This window comes from Amphiura filiformis, chromosome 1 (assembly GCF_039555335.1).
Source record: "Amphiura filiformis chromosome 1, Afil_fr2py, whole genome shotgun sequence".
Taxonomy (NCBI): Eukaryota; Metazoa; Echinodermata; class Ophiuroidea; order Amphilepidida; family Amphiuridae; genus Amphiura; species Amphiura filiformis.
In genome coordinates, this window is record NC_092628.1 from 64,768,611 (window position 1) to 64,791,775 (window position 23,165).

General features: G+C 36.4%; 1 protein-coding gene and 1 long non-coding RNA gene across 2 annotated transcripts in view; both read right to left on the reverse strand.

Annotated features, from left to right (window-relative positions):
* The window catches only part of LOC140151059 (uncharacterized), a 525,069-nt gene that overhangs the window by 289,035 nt on the left and 212,869 nt on the right, over window positions 1–23,165 (reverse strand). The gene's annotated exons all lie outside the window — the stretch shown is intronic.
* LOC140151022 (GTPase Era, mitochondrial-like) lies at window positions 2,658–17,649 on the reverse strand. The gene is made up of 11 exons (XM_072173215.1): window positions 17,571–17,649; window positions 14,720–15,160; window positions 14,319–14,446; window positions 13,618–13,695; window positions 11,526–11,572; window positions 10,895–10,956; window positions 9,828–9,940; window positions 7,729–8,514; window positions 7,139–7,288; window positions 5,332–5,412; window positions 2,658–3,391 (listed from the first exon to the last, which is right to left on the reverse strand). Exons 1-11 carry the CDS (start codon window positions 17,620–17,622, stop codon window positions 3,257–3,259), a joined length of 2,073 nt encoding a protein of 690 aa, XP_072029316.1. The 5' UTR covers window positions 17,623–17,649; the 3' UTR covers window positions 2,658–3,256.

Below are 23,165 nucleotides of genomic sequence, written 5' to 3' on the forward strand. Positions count from 1 at the left end.
GTCCTCCCATAACTGTAAAATCACTGGTGTGTGACCATTAATAAGGACTTGGTGGCTATTTTTGCAAGTTGAGTAAAAATGCAGTTGTGCGAAGTTAATTAAAATCAAAGCAACATGAAAATCACATGTTTAACCACTTTCTTTACAGTAAGTAATTGACAAGTTTTAGTATTCCACATGGCCACCATGGTATGGCCACCATTTGTATGTATGCAGATATCAGCTCTCCTCAATGCGTCTCCAGCCCATCAAGGTCCCTAGGAGGACTTGTGAAAACCTTTGATTTCCGATAGCCCCACAAGTGGTATAAGATCCGAGATGTTGGGGGCCAATCCACTTGGTGCTTCAAAGCAATCACACGATTGCCAAACAATTCTGCAATATTACTGCAAAGAAAGTGGTGAAACTATGATTTTCATGTAATTTAATTAACTTTGCGCAACTGCATTTTTACACAGCTCACAAAAACAGCCACAGACAACGAACCTTTGTTTTGCTTAGTGGCGGTATCCATATCACCTATGATACAGGGGTACACATAATAAACATAATAAAATAAATGTGTGGCAGGTCACATGGGAACAAGTGAACACGGAACAAGGGCACACGCCACAAGGGAACAGCCTATGGATACGAGGCCTAATGATCACATGCCAGTGATTTTACTGTTGTGGGAGGACAAGATGTTGATTCAGCTATCAACTAATTTATTTTGATAAACCCTGTAATATGACAAAGATTCACAATAAATAAGTGGCAACTTGAACAGGTATAATTTCAATTCCTCAATTTATTCAATTCCCTTGACAACATGATTAAGTTACAAGTAATGTTAGTGGCAGTGGAAGTATTGAAAAAATTTTGGGGGCATGCCAAAAAGGTACAATTTCAGACAATTATAGACAATATTTAAAATGTTTACTCCTGATTGTAACTGCTGATGCTTCAACTCATGAGCGCCCATGGGATCTGGCCCCTAGGCCTCCGCCAGGCGCTGACACGATTTTATGGATGACAATGTTGGAGGGGCTAGCCTTAATTCATTTTAGAATTGAAATCACAAATTTTTCTTTTAGTAGCAGATCAGTGGGACGATTTGGACATTTTGTCCCCCCTGTGATTACATACCCTGAACCACACTGTGGACTGTTTGAGCTCATGCTTCGCGCTAGATCATATCGACACATTACTTGAACGCGGATCACGGGCGCGATGCAGCCAGTAGAAAGCGCGGTAGTGTTCCAGGCCTGCGTGATGGCAAGGTAATGGCGGCTTTCATAGTTTTATTACTTTTTATATACTTGGTGGGCATTATATATAGGGTTGCCTAATTATACCGGGTGTCCCAAAAAAAGGTTACATATAGATTTTGGAAAGTAATCTAAGTTAATGTTAAAAAATATAAATGTCCTTTTCATGTCATTATCTATGTACCCTCTACTAGTACCTCTGTGAATGTCAAGTTCACGACTTGCGTATTTACCACGCATTCCTGTGCAAACGTGACATTATGCAACACGAGGTTTATTACCACCGGCGTCACAGTCACCGTGCATTTGCGCGGGGCATTTGAGTAGGCCCTGCATAGAATGGCAGATGCAGTTATTTTATTCTGATAAACAAAGAATAAAACTTGTTCAGTTTTATTTCAAGAGTTCAGTCAGAAATATAAAAACAAACAGCAGCGATTTCAAGTCAACAAAATCCAAGCAAGGCCTATAAAATGCAAAAGATTGTAATTCATTTTACTGTGTTGATGACAGGAGCCTGAGATACAGCGTGCAGAACTGCTTTCACAAAAAACGTGTTCTTCTCTAATGACCATCTCATACCACCAAGAGTCGAGAAGCTCTAAAACTGATTTATTTTCAGTGTACAATATTTAATTTTTCAATATGTTTCTTTAGTGCAATAAGTTCAATTATAAAAAATAAGAGAAACATAAAAATTAATAAAGAAAAAATCTGAAAACAAAGTTGTGCTTAAGTTTAACTTTCGTTGTGCGATATTTTGATGGTTAGCTACTCTTGACACCCCTGTCATCTTGCGCTCATAAGTTAAGTTGCTATTAAGATTTGGAATTGAAACTTAGCAGACAGTTACAAGAAGGAAAAATAAATAATATCTGAAAAAATAACATTGTTTTGTTGTACCATTACAAAATGCGGTGCATTTTCTAGATGTAACCTGTTTATGGGACACCGTGTACCTAACCTTTAGGGATTATCCCTAACCTTGCCAGGCTGGTTTGAGTGAGGGTACCGTACCTGGTATTATACAGCCATGTTTAAGGAAAGGCACTCGAGTGTGCGATTAGTGTGAAATAGGGCTAAATTGTTTTTTTTAAGTCTTTCTATTTTGAAACATACTGTTGCCCTAGTCTTGGTTCAGCGTTTGTGAATCATCACATTGTATTGCATTACATTGAAACACAGTTATTGGAAGCCTACATTTAAAGATAATAATGAAAATTAATATGAAACAATTAATAATTTTAATTAGAGAATAAAGGTATTGTTTTTAGCCGCTGCTGTGCATCAATTGTCTCGTATAACACGGGACGACATCATTATTTAAAGTTTTACGCCAAAAATAATGATGTTGTGTGCTATATATATAAAACGATAGATGCACAATAGCAGCTAAAAACAATACCTTTATTCTCATTCTTTAACACTTCAATTCAAATAAATATATTGATCATAGGTATACCAAATTTTAATTAAAATAAAACCTACACTTTTGCAAGGAATTACCTAGGACTTAAATCCATCAGTTCCGTTTTTGCTATGCATCTCTGATTGGTTCAAATAGCGCGTACGAGTATTGTGTTAACACGCATGCGCTAAAGTGTGTTGTATCGTGTCATATCACACAGCTAAGAACCAATAAGATTGCAGGAACTTTTTTAAGTGTTTAGGAATGCTAAACAGATCTGAATGCTGGGAACACAAATTGATTCACCTGCTAGGGATGGAAAGTTGTCCAGATACAATAGATGAAACGATTGAAGTGGGATGAAATATCAAGATAATAATTATTGTTGAGACAATGCCGTTTAAAACTGCTGTGTATCATAGATGAAACTATTGCATTCCTGTTATACACTGGCAAGATGCACACGCCAAGACCAAACACTGACAAGCTCTATTGCAGCGATTGATTTAGAGTAAATAGATAGAAGTGGTCCAAGGATGTAACCTTAGGGGAATCCAATGTCAAAGTGAGGCACAAGTCAAGTTGCAATTATAACCGTTCACCTTCCAAGTCTTCTTAACAACTTTTTATCAACCGACACTTGTAGAACTAAGCGAACTTCATGGTGAAAGGCATTCATCAATTGTTGCTGTGCTCGAGTTGCAATTGCCCCAATTCTGCTCTCAATAAGGCGCTGAAAATGAAAACAATGATAAGAGAAGTGCTTATGATATCTTTGGTTACTAATTGTAATTATTAATATTCAAAACCACATGCAGCAACATGAGGACTATTTCGAAAAAGGTTGTTTTTGCGGATCACACAGACTTACCACTTAGATCCATGTTTATAGCAAAAGAATAAAATATACTTCAAATGTGGTAAATGCCAAATGTGGGTTGTCAGGTTTTTTTTTATATAGTGTTTTCTATTTTACATGAACACTGATCGCATAAACAATCTGATTCCAGCTTTGGTGTTAACTTGCTTCAGCTGATATCAAATGTGTATCACAATTATAGTCAATGGGGGATGAGATTACACATAAATATACTTCACACCAAACATTTTACCAGGGGTTATATGAGTTTTCTTCAGATGAAAATCTCTTTAAATGGAGTAAAATAGGGGATGCAGATGTTAATCAGTTCATCCACATTTATCCCCTTGAATGCGATGTGTGTGATCCAATCACATAATTTTTATTTGTAAAAATTAATGTATCAAATCGTCGGGTGTATTACACAGTGACGGATGTTAAACTTCGCCAGAAAAAAAGTTTTTGAGTTAGACGCGATCAAAGAGTACGCCGATTTGTGATCAACCATAGCAGAACACTGTCAAGTAAAATCTTCCAAAAGTTGCTGTATTTTAAAAAACTAGTATCTAATGTATCTTGAAACATCTATCACATGAAGAATTATTCGCTATTAAATCAGTAAAATGATTACAAAGTTATACGTCAGTATGTAAAAACGTGAAAACGTTGCACCCTAACATCCGTCACACATCCGTCACTATGTCTTGCGCCAATATCGCGCACGCTAATCTGGTCTCTCGTGTTGATCTATGGACATCCGTCACACATCCGTCACTATGTCTTGCGCATAAAAGTCGGATCAAGGAAGGACTTTGAAGCATCCGTCGGTTCTTTACGCTTATTATTAAACGCTTTTTCATGATAAAACCGACTCGTCCACGAGTGCCCACGACATACATGGCATATTGTATTTGAGTATTTACTCCTGATCTTACTAGTACTCACTCTCATGATATAGCTAATCACACAAGCTGTAACTTCTTTTTACAAAACGCCAATGATTGTATTCAGTTTTTACCAATTTACACTGTATTATCTGTAAATTTGGAGCCGCCTCTAAACGCCTCTGAACATATTTTGATCATCTTTCAATAACCTACTCATTAAAAAGGATCATATTTTCATTTTTTATTACTTAATCATCCCTTTTATATTGTAAAGCTTTGAAATAATGTCTCTAAATAATTGTCGAATCAACTCGAACCATTAAAAATTTATTAAAAGTGATATTTTACTAAAATAATGATCCATTGAATATCTGCTCTGCGTTAAAGTTTTTGGTTTATACCCAGTTATCAACATCCGTCAAGAAATCATGTATGTTTCAATGAACAATATTGAATTACGTACGTTCAAATCGAAAAATAATGTTTTTACATCGTGACGGATGTGACAGATACGCCATACAATTTAGTTGTTTTTCCGAGTAAACAGCGTTTTACATAGTGACGGATGTTTAGATACGCCACTATGTAAAACGTCGGGTAATGTAATATATCAACATCCATCATTTGCATAATTAATTAACTAATTAATTATGCAAACTTGAGCTTCAAATCTTGGTAATATTATACTGCTCACTATTTAAAATACATTGGCCAATTTTCATAAAAATGACAAAAATCAACATACGTCACTATGTAATACACCCGACGAAATATATCAACATGCACTTGACTTGATACCACTATATGGAGCCTCCAAAGGGAATCATCTCAAGAGCCACAGTCTCATAAGCCAAAGATTTCACAAGTTTCTGTCTGTATTGTTATATATATTATATACATGTATAGAGTAGTATGTCAACAACTTACAGCGTGAGAAGCTTTGGGGCAGACTAAGTCCTGCACTATATGTAGTTCTCCACCTTCTCCCATTTCCCATATCACATTTTTCTGAAAATCAAATCAAATATATAAACAAATAAACATCTACCAAAATGTAATTACCCCCCTTTATTATGAGATAACAACTCAATATCTATGCATCAAAATTGACAATTGAAATAGCAAAAGGAAACCCAGTTTTGTTCTGCAAATTTTGATGCCTCATAGATCATTTGTCTTAATAGCCAAAAATTTGTTGCCATGGTGACCCTTTGAATGAAAAAGAACCCCATTTAAAAGTTGCACCTAGCCCATTGAAAATGTTGCTTTTTGTTGCTAAGCGTGCCTGGTTGTCACTGGTCACCACAGGTCATCCTTGACCAGTCATGTAGAGAATGTATGGTACACCTAGTTGAGTAGCTTTTTAGTGCAACTTTTGAAAATGCATCTTTTTCATTCAAGCAGTCACCATGACCATATATTTTGAGCTATCCAGACAAATGAGGTATCAAAATTTGCAGAATTAACCTGGGTTTGTTTTTGCTTTTTCAGTTTTTAAATTTGATGTATAGATTTTGAGTTTTATATCATAATAAAGGGGGTTCCTTCCTATACAGACAGCAAAAGAATTAAGGTACCAGTTGTTTTCACCCCTGTATATGTATATCCTAAACACAGCCAGATATGACAAAATTAGAACCATAAGCTGCAATGCTGCATATTATAGGATTTAAAGACTCAGTGATCTAAAATCCCAAGGAAGATGCTAATTTGAAAGTTGCAGATTGCTCTAATGGATGACATATTGCTTTTGATTTTGTTCATTCCTTGGGTTTTCAATCATGTTTCTTTAATTCTCAACCGGTTTCAACAACTGAGGTCTTAAATCAGAACTATTTAAGGGTACAGGTACTGTCTGCTGGTTTTAATTTTTGTGACTTTGTTTAGGATATACAGGGGTGAACATAACTGGTATCATAATTCTTTTGCAGTCTGTATATGTGCTGTACCTCAGTGTATTGAGTATTATTGCATGGGCTTCACATGCAGCTACCTAGACTGCTGCCCTCAGTCGTCAACCGTCTGGAAACTATGTGGAAAAAAAGTGACGGATTTTGCAACAGGATTCCTGTGGCATAGAGCATGCGCAGTTGTGTCCAAATTGACGGAGTTTGTTGTTTTTAGAAGTTCAGAGCGCGATCTTGTCACAGCGGCGCGGTACACGGGCGCCGCTAGTCACTCGCGCTACGGCGCACAACCAAAGTCGCATTGAATAGTTTTCAGAATTCCGTCACGATATGGACTGTAAGATAATCAGTCGTCACTACGAAGCATACACAGTACATGCGAAGTGTAGACGGCTGATTGGAATTAGTTTAGCAGCTACCTACATGTCTGAACAATCCTGGAACCTGGGATTAATTGCAGATATCAGTATCAGGGATGGTCCTCCTCTTTTCGAATAGCTCTGGCACTAAACATGCACAGGATTGACTCTCCTGTTGTAAGAACCAACAGCTTTATGTGACTTCTGAATCACAAAAGCGCCGCACATATGCTACCTACACAAAATGTATATATGCCTGTGCTAAGTAGTGTATGGGCTCTACAGATCTTCATGTATTGGGTTGTATTTTCTTTTAATAATCACTTTTTACAACAAACAAAAACAAAAATGTGAACATTTGAATGTTTGGAAACTCAGTATGTTATCAGATTAAATTTGAACGAATGGTAGGGATGAGTTCATTTGCCTTTAAATCTGCCTTTGTGGTTTGGTTATGGTTCCACTCACCTGCTGCACAAGGTAAGGCACCTCTTCAAATAACAACTTGAGGAGTTGCTCTCTGATGGCTTCCTTCACTACCTCTTCTGGAGAGAGACTTGTCACAACATCACTGTGATATTCCCAGTCCCTTGGTGTTGCCTCATCTAACAGATAATTCTGAAATGGAAATAAACACTATATATTTTTTTTGCTTTCTTTAGTTACTTTAAATTGTTTACTTAAAAGTTGGTTTCCTTTCCCAAGTATGACACAATCAGAGAAAAAGATTTTTTATTTCAAAAATTAATTTTGGGTTATGGCCAAATCCTTGTATGTCATTGTTTTCAGCAACATAAAAGTATCACAATGTTGCATTTTAATTGAGTATAAGTCATTGTGTTAGTAAAAGAATGTCACTTTATAAGAGAAACAATTTTGTGTTTAATTTGGTGCAACTTTAAAGTCTAGTACACTACCCCTGTCATACACCCTGAAATTAAAAAGGTGAAGCTAATGCTTCTTCTACAAGTTGCTGTATTTCTCTTCAAGGTTTACATTATGTTAATGAATAAACATAACATAAACCATCATACAAGTATATATAATCAATGACCTACCTTAAGATCTTTAATGCCAACTCCTTGCTTGGCACTGACCATGAATACAGCATCAAAACCATTCCATCCATCCATCTTAGCTACTCTGTGATGTAACTCTTTCTCTGCTTGCTTCTCCTTCATCCTTTCTTCTTTCTTAGCCTTTTCTGCCTCTGGGCTCATTTCAAATAACCAACCCCCTCCAGCCTCTTTCATGTTGTTGATATACTCTTTCATGATGTCATCTTTAGATTTATGTTCCTCTTGACTTGAACCATCAGATGGCATTTCATCTGGTTCAGTTCTATGTGGGGTAGATTCTGAACTGCTACGATCCAATGCACCACAATCTGTAATTGGATCTGGCATTGAATCATTAGGATCTACACCGCATGTAGTTCTATCATCTAAGCTAGAAACATCATCCCCCTCATCAGGGATATCATGATCAGTCAGTTGCTTTTTGTTTGATCCTATTTCCTCATCTTGTGGGGGAATAATGTTATCAGTTGCATCATTGTCTTTCCACACACTTGACTTTTTGTGTTCTAAAGCTGCTCTATTTTCCCCATTGGTTTCCCACCAGTATTTGTGATCATTCTTTAAATCAAATTTATCACTGTCACAATCTTCAAGTTTGTCTACTGGTGGAGGTCTATAAGACAACTTCATAAAACTCCTCCTCTCTAAGGAACCAAGCTTGGATGCAACATCTGGTGAGACCTCAAAGCTTCTCCCTCCAACTTTGCCACACGTTAAGCTTGCAGTGATTCCATGTAGTTTATGCTGTGGTTTCACCAAATCGATCTGCAATGACACAAAATGCTCAGAATTAATAAGTTCAATGAGCATATATACAGTCCACAACTTATAAGTTCCCCCTAATACTTTTTACAATAAGTCGAAAAATATTTTACGAAATATAAAAATGCAAACATATATGTATAGCCCTATTTGTTTTACCCCTGTGGACCAATTTATAGCATCACAAATCATTGCGTTAGTCACAATGGTTAATTGTGTAAGAAAAGAGGCCGTTTTAAAAGTTGCACCTGAGTCCATAGCAGTCGGGTTTTCTTTAACAAATACATGAATAGGCCTGGCCTACTGTATTGTTTGAGATCTTACTCCTATGGACTCAGATGCCACTTTTAGCACTATTTAAAACAGTCTCTTTTAACATAATGAACCATTGGGACTGAACGCAATGACGTGTGACGCTATAATTTAGTCCATATGTGTAAAACAATCAAGGCTACTTATATCTTGTTACACGTTTGAATTTTGTCAAATATTTCTCGATTTATTTTAAAAAGTATTTGGGGGGGGGGACTTATAAGTTGTGGACCCTATGGTTATCCTCTTAACTTACAAGACTGCTTGTTAAACCATCTCAACACAATTGAAAAAGAGAGCAAGGTACACCAACTTGATATCGGAAACAAGTAAAACACAGTTCGGTTTATGCACTATGCAGAGGGGGACAACAAACAACAAATGTTAAGCCAAAAAATAGGTGAAGTTTGATAGCCAAATATTACCAATTCCACCGCCCACAGAAATGCTAACTTGCAAATACAACAGGGATGAAAATGGATACAAAAATGCACTGGAACAAGTGATGAAAATCACTGTGCACATAGGCAGGCAAACTGAACCAATGACAAGAAATAACAACAGGCAGTGCTATCTGATTTATTTTTTTTTACTCTTTGTCCCTGAATAGCAGTTTTATCTACTCGAAATATCAGTTGTCTGTTTGGTTTAAACTTCTGTGAGCTCTGGAATTAATATTTGTTACATTTAAAGTTTGTTCGGTTTATATAAGGTGGAAATTATTTGGCTTTTGTTACTGCGCGCGTCAATATAAAGTCCCAACTCACACTCACGTAAATTCACATAAGCGTGTGCTAGTCACGCATTACGCAACACACACCTACCGTAAGCTCTATGCGCCCAATAGCGTGCATGCCATTCTATATCTATATATTCTATATCTATATCAATACACAGTGTTACGAGTCTTATCTTTTCCGCCTTATATAAGCCGAACAAACTTTAGTAACATTCATTATTCCTTGGTGCATATTCTCTATGGTACAAATTTCAAAGGCTCTTACCTTGTTTAAGATGAGTATCGATTTTAGATGCGGATGGAGACAAAGCTGTTTAAGTATCTCAAAGTGGAGTTCACGTTTGCCACGTTCATGTGATGCATCTACCATGACTGCAACTGAAATATTAAAGAAAACAGGTCAGCACATAGAATACATTGGACTTTGTCAACAGTTTTGTATGGCACACTTCACAACCCTCATTAATGGGTGTTGCTGGGACTTAACTGGTTGGTGGATGATACAAACAATCAACCACTTTCTGTGTTTGGGAGGAAGATGCAATGCAAGATATGATGTTTATATTGATCACCAATCTCTTTGATTTTTCCCAGGACTTGCAATGTATTTGTATCTTGTGTCACAACACTGTATTCCACATTAGACCTTTTAAGCTATACCCAACAAAGTGACATTCCATTTCAATATCTAATTTCACATGCTATAATATTCAAATTTGTATGCAGAGATAAGAGTATATCGATTATAGTCAGCCTGCTACGCTTTTTGCCAAAGTCATTTTTTGTAATTTTGAGAACGAAGTACAAAATATGGTTCAAGCATGCATTTAAACATATTTATTCACCAATCTTTTCACAAGAACAAATGATAATGATACAAATGAAAGGGAATAATCCAAAATAATTAGGGTGATTACGTAACTGATGCATGCTTGAACTACCTTATATTCTTTGTTCTCAAAATTACAAAAAAATGACTTAGGCAATTAGCATAGCAGGCTGACAATATGTTACCCTAGAATAGTGATGGGATAGGGGAATAGGTCTATTGAAGTTAATATGGAATACTGTTTCATAATGGAAGTGTAGCATGCAAGTGAATGCATTTGGCACCCACTTTGAAACTTATATCGTTCAAGTTCAAGTGGAATCTGCTCTACAATATAGAGCTGTGTTCCCTTGAGACACATATGAATCATTCATTATCAACAACTTGTATAATATAAGAATCTCTATGAAAAATTATTACTAAATTTGAATGCATGTGCCTCTTCTTTTAAACTAATATATTTCATTTAAGTGGTAATGCTACATCAAAAATAAAACTCTTACCAAGATCTGCCTCCAACAGTGAGTTCCTATGATCTACTAGAAGTGGTCTTGCTAATTTATGTCTGAAGAAAATAAAACATATCAAACATGTACAATCAAACAACTGTCACTTTTGTATACAGAACCTAAATGGAAATTGTAGGTAGAGAGGGAGGGTCAAACTTCAACACTGATGTAGTTTTCTGTTATAGAATATCATCAATCTCTTCAATTTGAACCCCCCCCCTCTCTGCCTCCCAAAGTCTTTCATCTTAATACATGTAGGTTAAAATGTATGAGTCAAAAGGAATAAGTAATGCAACAGTGTTAGAAATAAACCAGCATTTTCAAGAGGGGTCTTTAAGTCTGAAGGTCCTTGATTTTTACGGCCCAAACTCACATTGTGACAGAAATCAGCAACAGGTAATGCTATTAGAATGGTAGGTAGTCAGCATTAAACCCATCTTCCTGACTTTGGGTCTGCAGGATAATGCATCTGTTGGCCTGCAGTGATTTTTAAATATGATGCATGTGGATACCAAACATAGTTTTCTCTGCAACTAATAGGTCAAATGACACCACTACCTGGAATGCTACAGTTATAAGAAGATTGGGTCACCTACTTGTAGTAGTTACTGTTAATTTGACTTACCTACGAGCTTTTTTGTAATCCACAATGCCAGGTGTATCCAAGATAATCTGAGAAACACAAACAAACAGACAGAATATGTGAATAGTTACTCTTGAAATCTCAACTAATTCATGGCAATTCCCTTAAGGAAATATGTACGTAACTTAAATGTGGAGCAGTATCATGAGGACTTCATGAAGTTTGCAAGGACCAGATTATCGCTGGCCATAAATGACAGAACCCCTTGTGCAAGCATGAAGCTTCAGCCAAGCATGCTTTGTGCTAGCATGAAGCAACAATTCATTATCATTGTTTGCATCATCTTCTTTATATTGATGATTCTTTTGTTATTTTTTTCAATGATCAGTCAAACTGCCAACAAAATTTTGAACTGTTCAGCATCAATGACAACTTTAAAACTACTCACTTTACATAAAACACCCAAGTGTTTCTATAGCCTTAGCCTATAGAAGAAAACATAGTTTGTCTCAGAGACATTTAGCAAAAAAAGCTTTGTACTACAATGTGATTGGTTTGTTTTTTTAATGGTGGAGCTATGCATGTGAGCTAAGCCTCTTTTTTCTTGGTCTTTTGTAATTTAAGTGTAAACAATATTCAAGGTCTTTTATAACATTATTTGAAACATAAATGATCAATAATAATGATAGTGATGATATAGTATTATAGTAACATAAAATAATAGTATAATTGTAAAGTATAGAAAATATAATTTGAAAAGTGGCAAGCATATTCTAATATTATCCATTAAGATAAAAGTACAGATGGCCTGAACAAAACATCAAAGCCTTTGACTATTTTCATTTTGTAAAGTGCTGATAATCATGATGTCAGCAGAGCATATTTATCGTTATTGAGCAGGAAACACCTCCAATGTGTCATTAGCCCCTGAACATGTTAACACAAAACCTCCTATAATCCTCCTCGCCATGTTCTGCTATTCCTTCTCCTATTCTCCGATCGGCACCAGATAAATCGATCTTCCTTTTTACGCGCTATCAACCAATCAAGGATCGTAGGGAATTTGATTGACAGTGACGTCAGACGCAAACTAGTCTTTTTATATTTGTCTTTTGTTATGTAACCTCTTGGCAGCTTTGTTTTAAACATGTTTAAAGGCCACAAGTACATAGGGTTTTTTTCCTGCCCAACTATATGTTATACATGTGTCTTGACTGCAAAATATTTGATTTGATTAAAATGTGAATTTTGGTTGTTAAGATGTGTTGGTTAAAGTGAATACAGATTTGGTACGTCGTAAATGGTCTAAAATTTTGATTTAAAAGGTTGCCCACATCTACATGTATGTGGAAATTATTACAAATTTATTTCTGAAAATGATTAAATTGCTTTATTTCTGTTCAAATAATTTAATCAATATCTAATGCTTGCAGATAATACAGTTTTACTGGGTATCATGTCTTTTGCACAACAAGACCGATACATGTTCAGAATAACCTTCATATTGATCCTTTTCCATAGGTTGTTGACTTTGATCAGGTTGGTTGACTTGGTTCAAGTCGGATTAATTGGTTCATAAGATAAAATCAAAGAAGTTGTATGTGCAGTTTTTGTATTATGTAAGTACATGTGTATATATAAGGTCACCTTATCAGCCCTACTGATCATCTGGCGGTAAAAGTTCATTGACCTGTGAAACGGATGTTTGAGTTCAACCTGAGAGGTATCTTCCTGATCGCTGAACTGTAGGCCCTATCGAGTGAAGGCTCCTCCCGTTTCACATAAATAGCTTCTTTGACCCCTCGCTCATACTATCTGCTTTCTCTGTCCAAGATTTTAACATCCTTGTTGTCAAATGAATGTTTAGTACCGTCCAAATGCGTAGATGATCAGTAGGGCTGATGATGTGTTCAGGATTGGACATGAAAATTTCCCACTCAAAAATAGTAAGTCCAGTTGACTAGATTATAGTTCAAATATCATTATTGTTTACTACCTGGATGAATGATAATCTTCACAAACGTAAATATTATGTGGAAGAACTGATGATTACCAATCTGATCAACTTTGCATGATTCATTTGTTGGTTCATAGTCATGTGTACCAAGATATCAAGTTAATCTACTCCACTTACAATCTGTCTATTGTCCTGATTGAAAACAGCAAATGCCTTTGATCTTGTCGTATGTACCTTACCAGACACAGAGAATATCTATCAATAAAAGAACAGGAAAAGAAAAATACCCATATCAGATTTCAATGAGTATAAAATGTTGAAAATTCATCCAAACACTTATGATCGTTATTGTTTCTTGTAACATTATCTTCTGAAAGATGCATGACAAACATATCATTTCACATACTAGCCGCAGTCTGTGGCCCTCACGGACTTAGCCAGCGCGTAGCGCGAGGCATTCAATCGAGTGCAACCTCTCTGGATAGTATACTAATAGCAACAGAGCCCGAAAGTAGTGCTATTCACATACATGAGAACTATGAAGAAAAGAGCAATATCATGTGAGACAAAATTGGTTAACAGATTGTAACGTTTCTTTGTCATCAGTGAAGCCTTGATCAGCAATACATTCTAGCCTCTTGGACCTCACAGAGGATACTTTACTTTTGTTGTGAGACTTGTGATGCAACTACCCCGGGGCAACTACATTGTAGTGCTTGTTATACATGTAGCTAATTTGAACCGGGTTTGGCCCTAAATTTCACAGCATATTTGTAGACAGCAAAAAGCACAAAATGAGGGGTACTTTTCATTCAATCTGTTCAAAATAAGTTAATTATAATCATATATATTTGGAGCCATGCGAAGATGTTACTCACCCGTCTACCCAGTAGGCTATTGATGAGAGTTGATTTGCCAGTATTTGGAGTGCCGATGATAGCTACTTTGAGTAGGTGTGGGTCTGGTGGCTGTTCTGGCACCTGGGCCAGGAACATTTCTTGTGCACCTGTAATAGTATCAAAGTATAAAAAAAACCACCCCAAATAATCATGTAATATGTGTGCCAAAATGAATTTACAGATCTTGTACATGTAGCTTACACTATAAACACACAAAAATATTATTTTATATTTCATCATTTCATCAATTGTACTAGCAAGTTTCTAAATGTTAGTTACTGATTCAACAAACTCTTATTAGTCAATAAATAGAGTTTTGAAACAAATTAATATGAAACAAAATGGTTGAAAACTAAAATAAACAAATTCTAATTTTGTACCTTTGTCATGGTGAATAGGTTTGAAGAACACTCCATGTTCTGGGGCTGAGTCACCACCAACTCCATAAGGTTCTTCTGATTGTGTTACTTTCAAATCTTCTTGAAAGGAAAGTCGGCTATGATCATTCTTACTTTGTGTCTCCTGTAACCATTCTTTGTTCACCCTTGACCTCTGCCTTGATGATGTAGAGTCTGCTCTTTTTTTTTTTTTTTCTACATTCTGCTTTCCATTAAACCATTCTGGATCCAGTTTTTGTTCTCTGTCAGTGTCAGATCCATGCCTATCACCCTTCTGACCATGTGTGTGATGTCCCACTCTTCTTGCAGGTTTAATTTGCTTATTACTTGATGAGTGTGATACCTTTGCTGATTCATCTTGTATGGGGATAGTTCCTGAGCTTCCACGGTAAGGTACAACACTGTGTCTAAATATGGGGCTAACTGCATGAAAGATATGAAAAGTACTGATATGAGAAAATTTTTGTTAAGGCTATGCATTTTGAACTCCCCACCCAAAAAAAGGTGGCGGCGTTGTTGCATTTGTCCAGATCCTTCCGCCAATAAATTAACATAACTTGACAACCATTTATGAATGTGTTTAAGGGTGTTGGGAAAATGTCCATTTGTTTTTTAAATATTCAAGGTGGCCATGGTGAAAGGGACATTTCATGGGGAGTTCAAATATGATGAGAAATCAAAGATATGGATAGAGGTTAAAAATATGTCTTGAAATATAAAAATTGAAAAGAACAATTTTAGCTGACAATTTCAGCCTTGACAGCTTAACACTATCCTCCCAAAAAACTACCCATACACATTTTCAATAGCATAGCAGAGTAGAGCATATTGAATGTTCTAGGGGTGTAGTTTGGGAGAAATGGCCCTTGAAGTTGGACTTTTCGTGTGACGACACACACATTTCATACCGACCCCAAGGGCTTAATGCAGGCAGCCGTGTAGGGAGTGTTTGAAAGCACGCACCTAAATTTGTAAACATACACCCAGTTTTTGCCCACATGGCCTATACTTTGTAAACAAATTTACACACCCAGGTTTTTGAATTTACACACCCAAACCTTCAAATTCTACCCCAAGACCTTGCCTATGCCCAGCGAGGTCACGTCACACTCGGTGTGACGTGCCCTGAACTCCCAATAAGTTACTTTCGTAAGCGACAGACAAATTGCAGGAAAGTGTGCCAATTTAAGCTTCCTGTAATATCTATTGCACATAACGTACGAAGTCACAAACTTACAAACTTCAATATGCACTTGCAGCACTTCAAATACAGCAGACCAGCTGTTAATTATTACCGATCCTGTAGAATAACTTACATAATCTTCAATGTCATGGAATCCCGTTGCTCAGAATTGAAATGTCATTTTTATCTGTCAAATCCGCTGTGTATGTGCTCAGAGATTTTATGATATGCTCCATAAATCACAGGTGTGAAACTGACTTTATACCACTCGCCGCTTTTAAAGCTAGCAGAAAAGCGAAAGCCTCCGGCTACCTCGTGGCATGACGTCATCATGGACGTGTACAAATTTTCTGATGGGCGCCTTATTTATTTGTAACCCGTTTTGTGATTGGTTGCAAACACCATTCATCGCAATCGTAAGCCATTCAATGAAGGCGACGGCCTTTTACGGTATGAATTAATGTGACCCGCCAGTAAAGTACGTCTAACCTGATTGGTTTACAAAAATAATTGGATATTTGCTAAGCCAGTCAGCGTGCTCGATGCTTAACAACCTGGTCGTAGAGGTTTTTTTTTTTTTTAATAGGCGAATTCACATGGTGATCCAGCGATCGAGTATACATTCAGCATGACTTCTGCTTTAACAGGTGCAATAACAATACGTGGACACAATCAGTGACATTTACGCAATGCAATAATGAATTATTTATGACATGCATGGGCTGGATTTTACGATCGAGGTAAGGTTTTCGGCCTGTCCCTGCGTGAATATCGTTACTTTTCAGCATCAAAGATACTTGCGATGACCAGTTTTTTGCGGACACTTTGATAACAGGTAACTTTTATAGGTCATAGGGTAGAAACGATAGTTGTACAATTGTATGAAAATATACATTTTGTTATAGGCCTAAAATGTTTACAAAAATATATTGGTCCGTACGTTGTGCATGTATTCAGTTGTTCGACGTATAGACCTTGCCGACCCCCTAATTTAAATTTCAAATTGAAGCTGTTGAGGCTCAAATTTTCAGGTTTTTCATTTCTCATTGATATCTATCAATACCCAAACTAAGAAAAAAATCCATGAGGTACACCTCTTGTAAGTAGAATTGACATGATTGAGTTGGCATTGAATGACCCAGCGCGTACGCGTAGGGTCTTCAGCTTCTGATGAACCAGCGCTGATGATGGCATAGGGTCTTCAGCAAGTTCAGCTTCTGATGAAAAGCAGCTTTTGGTAGGATGCTCATACTTCCCAAGCATCCTGCCAAAAGCTGCTTTTGTTACAAACCCCCTTACATCTGTACTTGATTGTATTTGTTGATTTTTTTCTCAAAATTGCTCAAGTGCAAGTGGATGTAAGGGGTTTTGAAACTAAGCTCTTCATATTGATAACCTTTTTCCAACCCAACTGAAAACCTGAAAATTATCAGCAATCAGAATCGTTGTACATGTATTATTACATATTTGGTGCGTTTATGGTGAGTTGCAGAATTCAGAAGGTTCGCGCATGTAATCATAGGCTATGTCAGGCATGTAAGCTAATACGTATATACTTGATTATTGCAAGTTCCACATAGCAATTTTAAAAGGCCTGATATTAGAAAAACTATACTTGATTACAAATTATGAAAAGAAAATGTATATTACCTGCGTATTTTGACAAATACAGCCGCAACACTCCCGAGCATTTACCAGACATTTTACTCCATGTACGCTGCCATTGAAAGTGATCCCGTTTAAGGAGGCGCTGGCACCGCTGGCAACCCAATAAATCGGCCAGGGCGTGTATGACGCGTTGACGTCGTATTTCCATATAGGCCTACAATTGATAGTTGTTCTCTGCCACATAAAATTTATTATTTGGTTCTCTTCCACATAAAATTTTATATTATTTGGTTCTCGTCGTCTGGAGGATTTGAGATGAAGAGAGGGAGGGACCGAGGGAGGGATGGAGGGAGTGGGAGGGATCATGTAGTTAAGGAGGGAGGGAGGAGTTTTTTCTTTATTTCCATAGGGCCTGCACTTTGGCTCGTTTTTTGCAGGTTTACATGGTCCAATAATCACAAGATGACTGACATGTGGTAACAAAGGAAGCAGTCACTGCAATTTGATTATGTCCCATATGATTGGCCATTCAAGACACCCCTGTGAATATACTATAGCGGCCTTTTCAAAATATAATACCTGTTTGCTTGACTGCATTGACAATACCCGGGAACAATACACACAGTATATGCATTGGACAAACTTTTTACAATAAGCATGATAAGTGATGATGTGACCTCCAGATTTATACATCGTTCGTCTCGCACACTGACGACATTTGATTGAATGGACTGCGCCGTGATTACGGTGAAGGACACCGGTTCAAATCCTTTGTTTGGAGCCAATCGATAAAAGCATGCAGGGCCTCTATACCCTATACCCATGTACAGTTTATCCCTTACATAACCTATGTCTTGAATACGCTGGCAAAGTTATGTAATAATCGGATTAATACTATATAGCAGTAGGTAAAAACAAGTTTTGAATAATCCGCGCTACAAAGTCCCATTCAGTGATCCCAGCGAAAGTGAAAAAAAAATCAAATTGTTACGTGTATAAATTTTTAATGAAAACAAATGGCAAAAAAACAAAACAGGAAAACGACAGTATTGACGAAGTTGAAGCCCCATTCAAATACATGTAGCTAATTTATATACTGTCAGTACCGGTATATAAATTACAGACTCACGTAAATGCATTATTTTTTTGTCTTAGACACACGGCTTTCGGCTGAACCACTACACTAGCAAGCTATGTTAGCACATCTATGACAATGACGAAACGTACAAAATCAGCCATAGGCCTTTTATGACCTTTGACATTCTTTTGTGGCGAGTGACATGGTCTTTCAATTCACGCCGAGTGTCCTTGACAGGTTCGACTATGCTTCAGTGGTCATGAAAGAATTCAAAAGATAACCTCTGCCCCAATAATCCCAGGCAATTATCTGAAACTGCTCCTCGGATCATAAGAACTCAGTCCTCAAATGATAGTCATAATAATGTCCAAAATATAAAAATTATAAAAATCATTGAAGACTGAGTTCCGCAGTCTAGTATCCAAAATCTGAATTTTGATGATTTTTACGATCGTCGGTATGAAAAAAAAATCAAAAAATCACTGAATGGGCCTTTAGTTCCCTACTCTCCTTACCCTGGCAATATAAATCAAAGAAAAATAAATAAAACAAGAAAAGAAAAAAAAAAGACAAAGAAAACGCATTCTGAATACGAAGAATGTCTTTCTGATATCAAATAAATTTCATTGTTTGGAATTCACGATATAATACAAATTTTATGACAAATTATTAAAATTTGATATTTTTCACATTTTTGATATATAACAGTCCTCGAAGTAAATATCATAAATCTAATGATATATTCTTAAACAGTCCCTGGCATACCATACATGTATAGGCCTATGTATAGTACATTAGTCTGCTTTATCTGTTTTGTGCTGTTTAAGCAAATTTAAACATAATTTCCATAAAATGTAAGCTTTTACTGTCAGATATGTCCCCTTTTAATTTTGAGCAGAACAAGTGAGGTAAAGCAAAGAAAATTGGAATTTACTACTACTAGCGCCAATGAATGTTATACGATTGTAAAGCGGTACGATCCTCTGGGTGTGTGTGGGGGGTGCGTATGTGTGTCCTGCACGCGTATTTTTCTGCAACTATAACGGGACGCAATACGATACCGGTATGTTATAAGAATCAAACTTACAAGAAAGATGGCTCTTGTCAAATCCTACAATTCTGTCAGAGAAAATATGCATATTTGCATTAATTTTTTTATTAATTGACATAATTGATTAATTAATAAATATTTTATTTAATGATTTACCATAATTCCAAACATGTCAAACAATATGTCAAATTAAAGCTAATGAAATGCTTTATAAATTGGTAAGAGCACATTTTGCAAAATGCATTTAGTATTTTAGTTACATGATTCCAAACATTCTATTCCAATTTTTTGCTACACACGCATAGGAGCTGTACTTTTAGAATCCGCGCCTAATCAATAATAATAGTCTTTCACTCCATTGTCAAAGTACTGTGCTCCCTGTAGCATTATAGTGACCAGGTCGCGATATTTTTTTCCTAGTCAACATTTGCATCACATAATACATTTACATGATATAGGCCTATATGAGGCTGGATTGAGCTGTGTTCAGTTTTATACGGCGGATTTATTGCCATAATTATTACCTCTTACTTAAGGGCTGGGGTATGAACGTTTGGACAGTATTTATTTTGGGACATTAGAGCACATCAGACATATCGAATTGCATTCTGAATACGAAGAATGTCCTTCTGATATCAAATAATTTTGATTTTTGAAATTGCAATTTAATACACATTTTATGGCAAATCATTAAAATTGATATTTTTGATATTTAACAGTACTCGAAGTAAACTTTACAAATCTGATGATTTATACTTAAAGTGTATGTAGGTGGGATGAAAAGCCGACGATCAATTGAAAATTTTGACCTTTCGTATTGAGATATGGATTTTTTCCCAAAACACCAAAAAAAAAGGTCTTTTGGGAAAAAAATCCATATCTTCAATATGAAAGGTCAAAATTTTCAATTGACCGTCGGCTTTTCCTCCCAGCTACATACACTTTAAGAATATATCATTAGATTTATATAATTTACTTCGAGGACTGTTATATGTCAAAAATTTGAAAAATATTAAATTTTTATAATTTGTCATAAAATTTGTATTATATTGTGATTTTCAAAAATGAAAATTATTTGATATCAGAAAGACATGCTTCGTATTCAGAATGCAATTCGATAGGTCTGAGGTGCTCTCATGTCCCTCAAAAAATACTATCGAAACGCAATAAACGCTCATTCTAGATCCCTTAACAAAAGAAAAACAAATTTATTCCAATTAAAATTCTACCAGGGTTCGAACCCACAACCTTTTATTTAACAGTCGAGATCGAATACCACTACGCTGTGAGTGCTTCTGCCAGAAATGCGTTTGTTCATCATACTTATTGATATCATTACGGAATAAATCGCAAACACACGATATATATATATATTACTTGTCTATTAGTAATAAATACGTATATAATCTCCAATCAATAATGAACCTTGCCTCCGACTATGCGGTTCCTATGCAAATGTTGACTAGTAAATTAATATAGGCGACCAGGTCCTAGAGTGTGATGTTTTTGTAGCAGATGACAGTGCTCATTCAAGCCTGTCAAGGTCAGTTAGTAGCCACTTGCTGAATGGATGGCCATTATCAGCTATCAAAGAGATGCCTTGTGCAGCTGCCAATCACAGTAGAGGTTTGATAACATTTTGTTAAAAACCCAAATGTGATATAAGGACAAAGCTGTGCATGTTGGTACTTAATTGTTGGATTCTTATGTTGAAATTCCCTTGTATTAGTATTTTTATGTGTAGTGTATATTGTTCATAAATTATATAGCTTTTAAATTTTGGGCATTTTTGCTCTGTTGCACTGTACCATTATGGAATTTGAGCAAATCAATTACCGACACAAGCAGGTATACAGTGTATTATTTTATTTTTATTTCGTATCTCAGGAGCACAGCTCTCTTGGTAAGGCGTCAGAATTTGGTACACGAGCGCTTCGAACTTTAAATCGGAAGGTGGTGAGTTCGAGCCTCATCACGGTCACATTAATTTTATAAACCAAATATTGTTCGAACTTTTCATATTTGTTTTTCTTTTATTGTTTCTTTTTCTTTGTCTTTTTTTTTCTCTTGTTTTATTTAATTTTTTCTTTATTTTCTTTGATTCATATTGCCAGGGTAAGGAGTGGAGGAACTAACGGCCCATTCAGTGATTTTTTCATCTGGACGATCGTAAAAATCATCAAAATTCAGATTTTGTACAATGATATAGTCAGTAATAATCTTTTGATCATTATGAGGATATAATCTTATGAGGTTATCTTTTGAATTCTTTCATGACCGCTGAAGCAAATTCAAACCTGTCAAGGACACTCGGCGTGAATTGAACTGATTTAATTTATATACTGACAGTATATATAAATTAGCTACATGTAGGCCTATTTGAATGGGGCTTCAACTTCAGTCCAAGAGAACGCCAAATATGGATCAGGAGTATTACATAATAATACCCTGCTATGACAATAGCTGCACTAGGTTAATCGTATAATCTCCTTATGTGGTTAGCATGGATGGGCCAGGAAATCCACAATGTCAGCCAATGTATGTACAGAGAGTAGTTATTCTTGAGAGGGCACTCACCTCATTTGCATGGCAAAATTACCCGTCTCCTCTGCAGCCAATTTGGTTTCGTTCCATCGAAATCAAGCTGGTCACGGAGGAGACTACTTTCCTTTGTGTTTGTTCATTTGTGTATGGAGAGCCCTTCTTGGAGTCCGTTTGGACTCAGGCTACGCTCTCAGCTAGAGTCCGACGCTGCATTGTACTAGAAACACCTTCTCTGTGAACTCACTAGAGCAAGGAAATTAAAAACTGGTTTCATTACTATCTGTTTTTGAGCTTTTTTGCAGGTCTGCGATGGTGTTACCACAACTGTCTTTGCGTCATTAACATGTGCTGGAGTCTAGCACAGGTCAACCAAAGTCCCGGATTTTAATAAGACAATAATGATTGACACACACCAGGAAGTTTCTCATCCAAAAGAATGAGAAAATTTAAATTCTCACCATTTTGGCCGTTTCTCATCAAAATGTCCGTTTTCTCATCCAAAACTTCCTTTAGTGTATTAAGTTAGCTTAGGCCTATTGATCCTAAATTTGCTGGTAGGGTAAAACTCGTTTTAGGGGGTGTTTAAAAAGTTGGCCACACATGCGTATAGGCCTACATTATCATACTTGAGTGCCCCTCCCGGTGAAATTTGAGACTCATTTGGTCACCGTCCTAAGCGTCCTTGCCCACACGAGTCGCCCAGGAGTAGGCCCTACCCGGCATTATTAATTATTAGTGGTTAGCCTCCCTAAATACAGTCGCGTATCGTGTTGTCAATTATCGTTACTTGTGTCCATGGATATGACCCCATGTATAAGTAGGCCCCTAGTCTTCATAGAATTCACACAGTCTATGCCATGTCATTTACGGATACAAAGAGGATAATAATGTTGAGGGCGCCCACAAAATCTTACACCGTCTTACACAATGTTCCAAGGCAAAGTTCAGTTTAATATTTACTCAT

What these genes read in the sequence shown, in the direction of transcription:
- LOC140151022 (XM_072173215.1), bottom strand. Translation starts at nt 17,622, where the DNA reads ATGTCTGGTAAATGCTCGGGAGTGTTGCGGCTGTATTTGTCAAAATAC. An exon ending in ATAGCCTACTGGGTAGACGG is followed by an intron (nt 13,696 to 14,318) that starts GTGAGTAACATC and finishes TTTTATTGATAG; the next exon opens with ATATTCTCTGTGTCTGGTAA. An exon ending in GATTACAAAAAAGCTCGTAG is followed by an intron (nt 10,957 to 11,525) that starts GTAAGTCAAATT and finishes TATTTTCTTCAG; the next exon opens with ACATAAATTAGCAAGACCAC.